This window comes from Orbicella franksi, chromosome 8 (assembly GCF_964199315.1).
Source record: "Orbicella franksi chromosome 8, jaOrbFran1.1, whole genome shotgun sequence".
Taxonomy (NCBI): Eukaryota; Metazoa; Cnidaria; class Anthozoa; order Scleractinia; family Merulinidae; genus Orbicella; species Orbicella franksi.
Genome location: NC_138152.1, coordinates 17,582,066 through 17,594,876, shown reverse-complemented (window position 1 = coordinate 17,594,876; position 12,811 = coordinate 17,582,066). Strand labels below are relative to the sequence as shown.

At 38.0% G+C, this 12,811-nt stretch overlaps 1 protein-coding gene across 1 annotated transcript in view; it reads left to right on the top strand.

Annotated features, from left to right (window-relative positions):
• Nucleotides 1–12,811, top strand: part of LOC145495178 (rho GTPase-activating protein 18-like) — a 48,237-nt gene that overhangs the window by 3,400 nt on the left and 32,026 nt on the right. The window contains exons 3-4 of the mRNA XM_081474757.1: nucleotides 536–601; nucleotides 10,102–10,566. Of these exons, the coding sequence (XP_081330883.1) occupies nucleotides 536–601; nucleotides 10,102–10,566 (531 nt within the window). The remainder of the gene's footprint in view (nucleotides 1–535; nucleotides 602–10,101; nucleotides 10,567–12,811) is intronic.

Sequence of the window (12,811 nt, the reverse complement as noted above, 5' to 3'; positions counted from 1 at the left end):
CACACCAAAAAATGCTCAAGTGAAATATTTAACATCATGGTGACTGCAATCTGGCTCACAGTGAATTACATCTAAAACATAGGCACTAATTTGTATTGGAGTTCCCGCTTGCTGGTTTCCATTGTAATATTTATCCCTGATGTCTTAGCATGTCCAAAATTTAGATATAGGGCAGCTGGAACTTTTCCTTTGATGTTTGAATGTGAAATACACATATGCAACACGTTTACAAAACTTTACAAACGCCTTCTGCTTATGGAAGTCTGCCATAGTTGTTTTCCACAAAACCAGCTCTTAGTCTAGCTTGGCCAAATTTCTTATCTACATGGGGCGATCATAGAAACTCGCGGTGGCAGCCCCTACCTCCCTGAATGCACTTCGTAGTTTAGTGAACTTTAGTCATTAGGAACCCTGGTGAAATGCTTGGTATGGTTTTCAGTGTGTGGTCTCCTGTTTTGATTAACTATAGGAATCTCTGATTTTCTCTTCTGTGCTGATACAACTTAAATCATTCTGTTTTTTTTTTCCTCAATAGAATGTGAGCAAGAAATTCAATGGCTCAAAGAAGCTGGTTTTGATGCCATTGTGAAGAAGTACAATGGTAAGATTTGTAACTGTACATTAGTGGTGTAATGATTCATATTCCTTGCGATTGGATTCAATTTCGATTATCGCCTTTCGATTTCGATTATTTCGATTCGATTATGCAAAATATTAATATTTTTTAATTCTTGCAACATGATACACAATGTAAACAACACACAATCCTAAACTCTCAATTTGAGGATACAATACTAGCAGGAAAATCATTAATCTATTACAAGGATGCAATAAAAAAACATGCAATTTGTCAGTGTTCTTCTTTGAGTTCTTTCTAGATCTAGTGCGCCCTAAATTTTTCTTTAAAAAAAGTAACTTATCTACATGTTCAGTACGCAAACATGACCTCTGAGCAGACACAAGGTTCCTTGCAGAAGAGAAAACTCTCTCACTGGCCAATGATGTGGCAGGAACACATAGATATCTTTTGGCCAACTTTGACAAAATAGGGTATTCAAGCTCATTTGCTTTCCACCACGACAACAGATTAGAGTTCAATGGCATGATTTATGCACTCTGCTGGGTAAGTCATATCTAGACTCTAGAACGTTGATCATGTGTTGAAACCGTTCATTTTCCACAACTGAATAGGGCCTTGTGTCCTTTGCAATAAAAAACTCTGATAGAACTCATTATCGCCGTTGCCCTGTTGCCTGACTGTGGCCATTTATTCTTCATAACATCCTGAATTTTTAACTGTCCTGTTCCAGTACTGTTTTTTGTACCTGGTGAAGTTTTTATGTCTTTGAGTGCAACACTTGTGACTTTTCATCAATGCTGTGTTGATGTTTTAAGTATGCACTCATGCTTGAAGTTGAACCGGCGCAATACTTGAAAGTTGCTGAGCAAATTTTGCAGATAGATTTAGACTTGTCTAGATCTGTTGTACCATCTTTAGCCGGAAAGCCATGATATTTCCACACAGCGGATCTAAAGACTCACCATTGCCTGATCATTTGTCGCCATGTTTGAGAATGTGACAATGAGCATGTCACACATGGTTTGCTTTATTTGAAAATTCTCAAGGGGTGGTAGAAAGACAACATTTCAATCAATAACGCACATTTTAAAGAGTTCTGGATTCTAATTTCACGATATAATGACTCACTGAGGGCATCCTGGGAGAGGTATGCAAAAAACCGAACCAAAATCGAAACAGGGAATCAAAGAATCGTGAATCGAACCGAACAGTCATAATCGCGATTAATTGAGAATTCGATCAATTGTTACACCACTTCTGTACATACGTGTAGTTATCTCATGGCCTCCTAAGAAGTATTGTTTTACCCTATTCCTAAAAAGGTAGAGGGTTTGAAAGATAAGTAACCTGCTCTGCAGGTATCAGTAGCAGTTAAGTCTTGCAGCGACTTCCCCAAGCTTTGTTTTTGCTAATTTAGTGGTGCTATTTAATGCTCTTTTATACCTCTTCTTGTCCGATCCAGCATGTGCCAGTGGAGTGGGCTTGTAGTGCTGGGGAGATAAGTAAGGCTTGAGAACTGTTTACATTCTAGCATGATGGTGACTAGAGGTCAGCTCGTAGTGCCATTTAGAGTTAGGCTTCTAGGACATGTAAGCTTTTGGCCTTGCCGACTTGTCCAATCCAGTGCAGAATTAACCGCTGGGGAGATAAGTTTGGTATTTGGTCACGCAATGGAAGTTCTTCTGTCACGTCGATTGCGGAGCGATGTTCCGCCCTTTACGCCATATATCGCATGTTTATTGCTTGTGATTGTTGGGGTATTTAAAGCATTACTCCCAAGGAACTACAACATTAATTAGACCTACATGTATAACCTGTAATAGTCCACCTGTTAAGGGCCAAAATTATTCGTTTTTTGATGAAAGCATCAAACTTGGCAGGGTTACTAACCTTTATAAGACAAATATTTCCTGATATGGAGCTATGCCAAATTCTCTTCCAGAACCATGGAAAGCACATGTCAAAAATATGACATACAAGGCCCTAATATGGAAACAAGGCTGATGCAAAATACAATTTTTTTTTTGCCTTCTGGGACTACTATGCCCAGTGTCTTGCTTTTTGAATACAACAACAAATTAACCAGTGCCTTTGAGTCTTAAATTATGTCATGTGATAGTCACATGACCATTATTTTCAATTACCAGCAAAGCAATAGGCACTGATGAAATCATTACCATTTTTTACATGCCAACTTTATCATTTGCAATGTAGATTCTATTATCTAGACTAGAAAATTCAAACCTTAAATGTATGTTTGGGATATGCTAAAAACGTAATATCAGAACTATGCATCAAATCAAGGGTGAGATACAGAGTCAATTTATGTAGGTTTCATGCATTGATATGATTTTCTTGTGTTACTTGCTTATTTTGCATTTGAAACTTTCAAATATACTGGAATAGATCAGGTGTGTTACAATAAATGCTAGCTGAACTTTTTGGTCTGAAGGAAATGTTTTGAAAAACAGCTTTCATTGGCTATAATGTTCCTATGCCTGCTTTTAAAAACACTAGTTGAATAAAGGTTCTTCTAGTTGCAATTTCCACCACGATTGCACAAACCGGTACAGTCAAGATTAGCCTTCAAGCATATGTTAATTTTGTAAGAGAACAAGAGTTTCCAATCACTTTTGCTGCAATAGTTTCCAAAGGAAATGCAGAAAAAAAAGGAAATAGCATTAAAACGTAAAATACATCAATCATATCAATTTAGATAATGCAGCCTATGAATCTGTTTAGGTTGCTTTTAAAGTAGTTTTGAACTTAAATGAGAAAACAAGGAAACTTGTAATACGACCTCCTGGATAGTACATTTTATGTCTGTAATAAATGTAATCTTATATTAACTTATCTATCCATCCATCCACCCGTCCACCCATAATGGTGTGGGAATCAATGATGTGATATTATTTGATTAAAAATTCTAATTGAAGTAGGGTAGATTGATGCACAAATGGCTTAACTCATTATATGGTCCCAATTGCAAAAGCGATCTTTTTACACAGTTTATCAATGTGGGAATGCCATGTTAGATTTTCATTGATATATACTCCAAGTGATTTCACAGAGGAAGCTTGTTCAATCGGAACATTATCAATGGAGAGTTTGAGTGTATCAGATAGAGTACTTAATCTTTGCCTGGAGCCGATCAACATAAATTCCGTTTTTGAAGTGTTCAAGGTAACTCTGTTAGACACAAGTCATTTGCCAGCTTTTCAAGGTCGTGAGATAGACTAGACTGAATCAGATGCAAATCAGAACCAGCATAAGTAATGTAAGTGTCATCAGCATACACTCTAGAAACGGTAAACAATAGACAGTTAGGCAAATTGTTAATATAAATTAGAAATAAAAGAGGACCAAGGATCGTTCCCTGTGGTGCACCACATTCAAGAGTAGTGAAGTCAGAGAGACAGCCATTAACGGAGCACCATTGTGTGCGATTAGTCAAATACGATTTAAACCAATCAAGAGTTTTCCCTTGAATTCGGCCCCAAAATTAGTTATATCCTGTTAAGCCAGACTTAAGCAAATCATCTCAATCCATGCTTTGTCTCAGCCTCGACTTGATGCAAAGCCCCAATATGACATTGTACATGTCGAAACACAAGTTTCTAAGTTTAAATCTCTGAAAGAAGAGAGAGAGAAAAATTATTAATTGTATTAATGCAATATTCGGTATTATATTATTGTTTATTGAAAATGATGGTCGTGTAACTAATCATGTGACACATTTTTAGACTTCCAGATACTTTATAAGTTACTGTTATATTAAAAAGCAAGACATCTAGACAAAGTACTCCAGAGACGGCTTAGAAATAAACATTGTAATTCAGCCTTGTTCCCATGTAGGGGCGTAATATGTCATTTTTTGACATGGGCGTAGGGTAGTTCTAGGTGTAAATTTGGGATGGCTCCATATCAGAAAATATTTACCTTATAGAGGTTAGTAATCCTGAGAAGTTTCATGCTTTTATCAAAAAGTGAACAATTCTGGTTATTTTTGGCTCTTAACAGCAGGATTGTTAAAAATCGAATGATTATATAAATTGTAATAATTTGATGAAATCAATATTTAACTCATTGCCTCGGAGATTACTGCTTAAGTGTATCGCAGGCGCATTTTCACCACGTAAAAAATGGGAAGACACATTGGATTGTAAGAGTTTTGTGAGACCTCGTGGTTAGTTATGGTGACATTAAATGGTGAAAATCTACGTTTTGTGTGTATGGAACCTTCGAACCTTTGACAGTTCTACCGTTTGAGAACAAGGACTATAAGGTCTAGTCCACGCTAGCAACATAGTGACATAACTACATAAACATAATGATATACTTGTAAGAAGGATGTTATTTTGTTATAATGTTTGCAGTGTGATCATCCTGACACTGTTGGAAACTAAATTTTTACTGCACTTGCCATTCAGGGGAGTGACTCTCAAAATACACTCATCCAGTGTAATTTACACTCGCCCAGAAAGATGCCTCCTTTACCTCCCAAAAATCTGCATAATGATTCACAAAGCATATGTTTTTAGCTATGGTATCTTGTAATCAGAGAGGACCAGCTTGCCATTTCGTGTTGAGCTTTCTTGTCTGGTCTATTTACGAGATGCTTCCCTAGGCAGGGCTTCTGATATTTTGCATGGTCGCGGGGCCATGAATTTTAAGTAAATCCACTAAATCCCGCAAAATTCACAAAAACAGGCAAATACCATGAAATTTGGTAGAAATCTTACCAAATACATGTCGGTACAAGATATTTGAAACTTATCTTGGCTATTGGGGCTGTTTACTTGCCATAAACTTGCAAATTTATCATCAAACTTCGTCACTGCAAGAAGTGAACAACATGCATAACTTACCAGATGTTCTTAGACGAATGTTGCAAATAACTGGACAGTGGCCGTGATGTAAAAAGCTTAGTGCCATTGAAGCATTTCTTGAGTGCATTGTTGTTAAAAGAGCAAATGATGATCTCTGTTAAAAAGAATCTTGTGGTCAAACAAGTAACAAACACATTCGATAGTCCAAACAAGCTGCTCAAATTTTCCTACAAAATTGCCGGTTTTAGAAAGGCAACATTTATTAGTAGACAGTGTTTCAGTTGCTGTTGTTATTGCATGGGCTCCTAATGTTCCCCAATAATGGCAAAATTGCCATCTTTTGTCATTAAAAATGTTTGTCAAATCAGTGCAAAACTGATTGCGTTCCAGCAAATTTTGCCCAGAAAATTCCCACAAAATCAGCTGTTTTTTATCCATTTTTTTTTTAGCAAACTTTGCCCTGAAAATTTCTGCGAATTTCCCATGAAATCAGCTGTTTTTTCTGTGAATTTGTCTCTGAAAATCCTGCAAAATTTGATTTTTTTTTACCACGACCTATCAGAAGCCCTGCCTGGGATTGCAGACCAATTTTACTGTTTTGTCCTCGTTTTTATCATCAACTTTTGATGCTCCATGGAAATTTCTCCAAGGAGGCCTGTTTGAGTTGTTTAAAAATAACTTGTAACTCGTGCCATGTTTCCAGCCTGGTGGGTTGCAGCATGATCAAGTCAACAGTGCTAACTGACTCATTTAAATTATTTTTTTTCTCCACTATCTCCACAGATTTCTAAGCAAAATGCACCATTTGAAAACTATGTGAATGTAGATTTCGCAGTACGTACAGTACCGATCAGAAGAAACCTAACAGGGAATGCGTTTGTGAACGGGAACGGAACAGATACAGAACGGGTACGAGAACGCGAACAAAACAGGAACAGAATGGGTACAGAACGGGTACAGAACGGATACGGAACAGTTATGAGTCACAAAAATGGAAAAAAAGAATTCACCAGAACACAAACTGTAAGAGAACGCGTTCTTCAGAACACATGCTAGTATGTTACGCCATCAGAGTGCTTACCAAGGATTTGGAAATTATGTAACTTTAAATACACTTTAGTCCAATTTTTGTCCAGCCTGGCGATCTTGAGAAAATGACAGAGCGAATCATCTTTTGTCTTTTTTTATTTCTTTTTACATGCACTAAGTCAGCATCTTCCCTGCATCTTCTCATCCATTTCATGTTCATCGCAGCCATTTTGTTATTGTCAACAAGCTCAACTTATGTCCAAATAAGGAAATGGATGGATAGGTCGAGTTAGACTGGGATTGAAAGGTTTCCTCATGAAGAGAAACAAAACAAAACATTGATGTTTTGGTTGACCTTTATTACAGTGTTGTTCACCAACTTTGCAGAGGGATTGGCGAGGATAACGTTCAATCTTAACTGAGCATTTGCCTATGAAAATAACATCAGTAAAAGTATCACAAAATGCGCACTTTGACTTTTTGTCAGTACTTTGCACTGCTCGTGTCCTCCAGCCAAGTTTCTTCCGCATTCACCGAACAGTTTTCAGTGAAACTTCAATGTTAAATCTCACTAAAAGTATTCGTGTAAATACAAGAACCGAAAGTTCGTCTTTTACTTGCATTTTTTCATCGGTGGCGTTAAAAGTGCTTGGCAAGCTGGTTTACTTCTTCCTTTCCTCGGGCAATCACACAGACTGCCGGTTGCTTTGTATTGTTTCGGAAAATGACTTACTATAAACTGGCCTTGAAGTTACGATACCATCTTCCCGTATTTTTTGAGTAACTGGACTCATATTTTCACCTCGAAAATTTAAGTTTACCCTTGTATTCTCACATAAAGGCGACAGTTGTAACCCATTTCATGAAATGCAAATGAGTGTCGCTAATCTTGTAAACGAGTTCTCAGAGACCTCGTTCTTCCGAACGAGTTCCAAGAACGCTTACCGATGGAACGCTAGCAGAATGGGAACAGAGCAGCACAGAATGGATACAGAACGGGAATGGAACGGATACAGAACGGATACAGAACAGATACAGAATGGATATGGAACGGATACAGAACGGGAACGGGAACGGGAACGCCCTGTGTAACGGAAACAGAATGCGTTCTTTTAAGCATTCCCTGTTAGGTTTCTTCTGATCGGCACTGTAATGATTTAGAGGCTGCGATTGGTTAAACAGCTAAAAAACCATGCCGTATTTCACTCTACTTGCCATCGAATTGCAATACGATCCATCTCTCTTTCATCTCTACATGGCCATTGACTCATGTAAATAATTTCTTTTCTCCACTATATCTCCACAGATTTCTAAGTGAAATACACCAAGCTAGGTGAATGTAGATTCCACAGAATGTAATGATTTATACTCGACACGTAAATATGTTTTTTCTCCACTACATCTCCACAGATTTCATAGTGAAATACGCCATTTGAAAGCTTTGAAGTGAATGTAGATTCCGTAGTACGTAATGATTTAGAGGCCATGATATGTAACACGCCAAAAAATCATACTGTATTTCACTCTACTTGCCGTTGAATTGCAATATGATCCATCTATTTTAACTCCACACGGCTAACTGACTCGTGTGAAGAATTTTTTTCTACTGCGTCTCCACAAATTTCTAAGTGAAATATGCCATTTGAAAGGTAAGTGAATGTAGATTCCGCAGTATGTAATGATTTGGAGGCCACGATACGTAAAACAGCCAAAAAATCATGCGGTATTTCAGTCTACTTGCTGTCAAATTGCAAGCACCATCCATCTCTCTTTCAACTCCACACGGCTAACTGACTCATGTATATATTTTTTTTCTCCATTACAACTTCACAGTTTTTTAAGTTACATACGCCATTTGAAAGCTAAGTGAATGCGGATTCTGCAGTACCTGAAGATTTAGAGGCCATGATATGATAAACAGCCAAAAAAATCACGCCGATTTAAACCAAAATTACCATCAAATTGCAACATGCATCTTTCAAACAGTATGTTATGGAAAATTATCCCAAGTCTTTTTGCCCCAAATCAAAGACGTTCAGCCTCAAAAAAGACAAACAACTTACAGATATTTCCTCCTATTGATGTGAACTGGTAGATTGAAGTAACTGTAGCCTCTTCCAGGCATTTAGTAAGTTGGGGCACAGCACGAAAAACATCGTGTGAAAAACTAGGAAAAGTGAGCTGAGAGGAAACGAAAGAACGCCTGTGGGCAAACTTAACAAGATTTCATTTCGGTATATTAGTAGGATCTGATATACCCTCTGATTGGTTAATTTTGACAGGTTTTGTCTACACTCGGGCATTACTGATGCAGATGAGATAGGCGATATGGCGGTGGTCAGAGACCTTTAAACAAGTGATGTGGCATTCAAATCTGTGATAAATAACATGCTAAAAGATTTTTCCCATATGGAGTGTCTTCACGAAGAACAGAAGGATTGCATAAAAAATGTGGTCAGTGGAAGATGTTTTTGAAATCCTTCCCACTTGGAAAGAGTTTAATATTTCAGCTCTTTCCACAAGTAATGTCTTGTCTTTGATGAATGGAAAAGCTGGTGCCATCGCCACGATCATGGTGGTCTAGCTCTCGTGGCCATAATGAAAGACCAAGTTGAACTGTTGAACAAAATCGGAGTTGCAGCAACAGCAATAGGTATTGACAAAGGGGCTGTAAAGAACCAGAAAGTGGGAGATTGTGTGTGGATAGGGTTCCTCACATCTGTACATTTGCTGTTCTCTTTTCGGTATCTCGACCTTTCGCTTCGCAGAGTTTGACACCTCTGTGATTTGCCATGCCATGCCATTTTATACTTTGTTTAGGCTAATTTCTATTGCAAGATATGTTTTATAGTCTCTATTAAAGTATTGGCTTTTGAGGGACAAAGATCGAAATACTCCGTGAACGTTGACAACTGAAAACCATAAGTCAACGGTCATGTTAGAGGTCCCTATAGGCATTCTATAAGTATTTGGAAGGACCTGCCCACAGGCGTTCTTTCGCTTCCTCTCCCCAAGCTTTTTTTATTTTTTCACGCTCTGTTTTTTGTGCTGTGTCCCAACTGACTGAACACCTGGAAGTAGGCTAAATTAACTGATGAACTAAACTGAAACTCGATGCAATCTTATGCAACAAATCACATGATGATGGACAAGTTAAATTTTAAATCAAGTGTAACACATGTAGGGGAGATGTCATGCACGTTTGAATCCTACATACTGGCCCCTAAATGCATTTAAACATAGTTGAGTGATTCAAACTGAAAAACTTGAGTATTATATTGTCACTAAATCGATTTGAAATGGTTCATCACAATCAAGTCAATAAATATACAATTGTTCTCTGACATTGCAAGCAAACTTTTAGGTTCAGGACATACACTGCGAGCAGTCTCCCTTTCACTTGAAAATCAGTAGGGAAGAACGCAAAGAAGAATGCAACACAAGCGAGCGGTGGGTCGTGAGCGTGGGAACGTGATGTGTGAGGCAGTGACCCCCCGCCCCAATGGCGGCTTGTGGCCCACAAGTATGCATTGCGGACCTATTTTTAGTTAAGCCCCCATTGTCACACAATCTTTGGTGATATTACTTTCTGTAGGGGAAAAAAATCATGTGTAATTGTTTGTGTGCATTACAGAATTCATGGATTGTATTTTCCTTCATCAGATAGTAAAGAAATTGATCCTAATGATGTCAATTTTGAAAAGATCACTGGTTCTCTTACAAGGAAACAAGCAGAAGCTGTTAGGAAAAGGATAGACACTCTAAATCAAAGTACCAAGAAAAAACTTGGTTTACATGTGCCACCTTCAAAACATTCTGTCAGTAGCTACCCTACTGATGTCAGGACAATTTTTCCAGTCAAAACTAATGGGCAGCCTAGCAATGCGGCAGAGCAGATTCATACAACAAGACCAGCATTGAGGAAATCGTACAGTGAAGGAGTACATGTCATTAAACAACCATCTCTTGAGATTGGTGGTATGGAAAATGAAGTGGGACATTCATGTAGACATTCTCATTCTGCTGGTGTACTGTCAAGTCCAGCTGATAAAGAGTTAAGAGGAGTTTACTTGCACCCAGATTGTGCTTCGGAGAGACGAGCAAGTGATGAGATGCAATTGCGAACAGGTGAGTTTTCTTGAGTCTTTTGACATCATAAGAACTTGCGAGTACATGTGCTACATGTATATCATGAGTAAGTAATTTTAATATGTGTCTTCTTGCAATTAGGCATTGTGAAGTCATCCCTGTAACAAAATTCTCTTTTGTCAGGAACCAGAGCTGTAGCCAGAAAAAATTATGACTGAGACAACATCCAAGGAAAAATTATGACTGAGGCAATGTCCATTGTTAAAGTCTCTTCTTAGGTATTTAAGTCCTGGTCAAACAGACTTTCAAGTAGTCGCAAGTAGCTTCAAGTTGAACTTGCATAGAGACTTGCATTGGGTGACTTTCTGAATTAAATAATGGACTGTCTAATTTTAAGTTTGCAAGTTGGACACCCACATGATTGCACACCGATTACCTGACTTGTGGAGGTTTGGGAGAACTTGAAAAAGCTGTGGAAACAGCCTGGTGGCTCATGTTCCCACAGCATTTCTTGTTCTCCCAAACTTCCACTTGTGTTTTTATAACTCGATAGAAACACAGTACATGTTTTATATTTCTTAAATTAACGGTAAATACTCATAGCATCTCTCTACATTACATAGTTTACATAACTTCATTTTGACTCGAATTTGTAGGGTAGCTAGAAAGCTAATATCTTCAAGGAAAATAAACATTGCAGATATAAAAACAAAAGGTACTACTACTAACAATGATGTTTGACTACATTATATAACTATGTACAGTCAGGTGGAACCCTGTTAATATGGCCACCAATGGGCCTTGAAAATTTGGCCTTATTAATGGGGTGGCCGTATTAATTGTCTTAATTGAGTTACGTCTTAACAGATATACACTTCTAAACAACTTTTCTTTAATAAGCAACAGAATGTATACATAATTACGTGGGATGATGGGCTTCTTGTTCTTGTTCTTGTTCTTGTTGTTGTTGTTTTTGTTGTTGTTGTTGTTGTTCTTCATCTTCGTCTTTGTCTTCGTCGTCGTCGTCTTCTTCCTCTTCTTCTTCGTCTTCGTCTTCGTCTTCGTCTGCATCTTCGTCTTCGTCTTCGTCTTTGCCTTCGTCTTTGTCTTCTTCTTCTTCTTCTGCTTCTGCTTCTGCTTAATACCGGTATCCCCCAAGACCACTGGTCTTTGTGTTTGTTTGCGTGGAGGAATGAAGTTGATGAAGTTGAAATCATGTCAGGCCGAAGGAACATGTCTATTTTAACCATAAATTTGCGTCAAAAGCTCCCATCACCTTCTAATTTCAACAAGAGCCTGCTCGATAGTTGCCCTAGCCCTCACTTTCCTACATTACCAACCAAGTGGGAATTTAAGCCTGCAAATCTCACAGATATTTTTTATAGCGAGACCCACCACAAAGGCGAAGCCCAGCATTGCTTTCCTTAATCGACGGCAAACGTCCGCTATACAAGTTTGAATTTACATGTAAGCTCACAAATCTCCTCACCAATACATATTTAATATTTGGTCTGTTTTAGGAATAGTACTGTTTCATCTTTCTATATGCCAAGGCTGTTGTCAAGATTTAGATTATTTTAGGCCTATTCCAAACATCACTCCACTCATGTGTCAAATGGATAGGTGAAGCTGATAGTAAGGTTCAACTTTGGAGTGAAGGCTGATTCAGATGGTGTACTTGCATCAAACTTAATTCAGGGAGCCTGTGGTAAACAATCAGTCAATGTGAAAATCTGTGCTGTGAATTCAAAAACTCTGTCCAAATAAAAAAGCTGTAAGTTGCCTATTTTTCACTGTATCAGCAATATTTAGGGAAAGAAAATTCAATCGCAAGATTGTTTGTATTTAGAAAGGTTTTCTTTCGGTAAATTCAACCTGAAAATGAGAAATCTCACAAGCTGGGCTATTATCACGAAGAAAGAGGGAAAAAAGTAACTTGTGCTAAAGAAACTCGTTTACATAGGTCTATTTCTCGTGAATTAAAGGCTAAAAGGTGAGCTCTGAAATGTAAAGAGGTTTTGTTGGTGCAACTTTCTATCAACCACTTCAAACTTCATGCATGAGTGGTCATGCCACTGATTTTTGAGCCAATCATGAATCCTGTCATATCAAAAATACATTACAGTAATTTATGCATTGGGTTTGGCATGTGAGGAGAACGGCATATGAATCAGCTGCTGCACCAATGTCACACAATGTGACAGGCCCTGCCAATCTTCTCTTTGTTTACCATACTTGATCAAAATTGCCAAGTCAAACTAATTCAAATGCCGCTCTTCTGCCG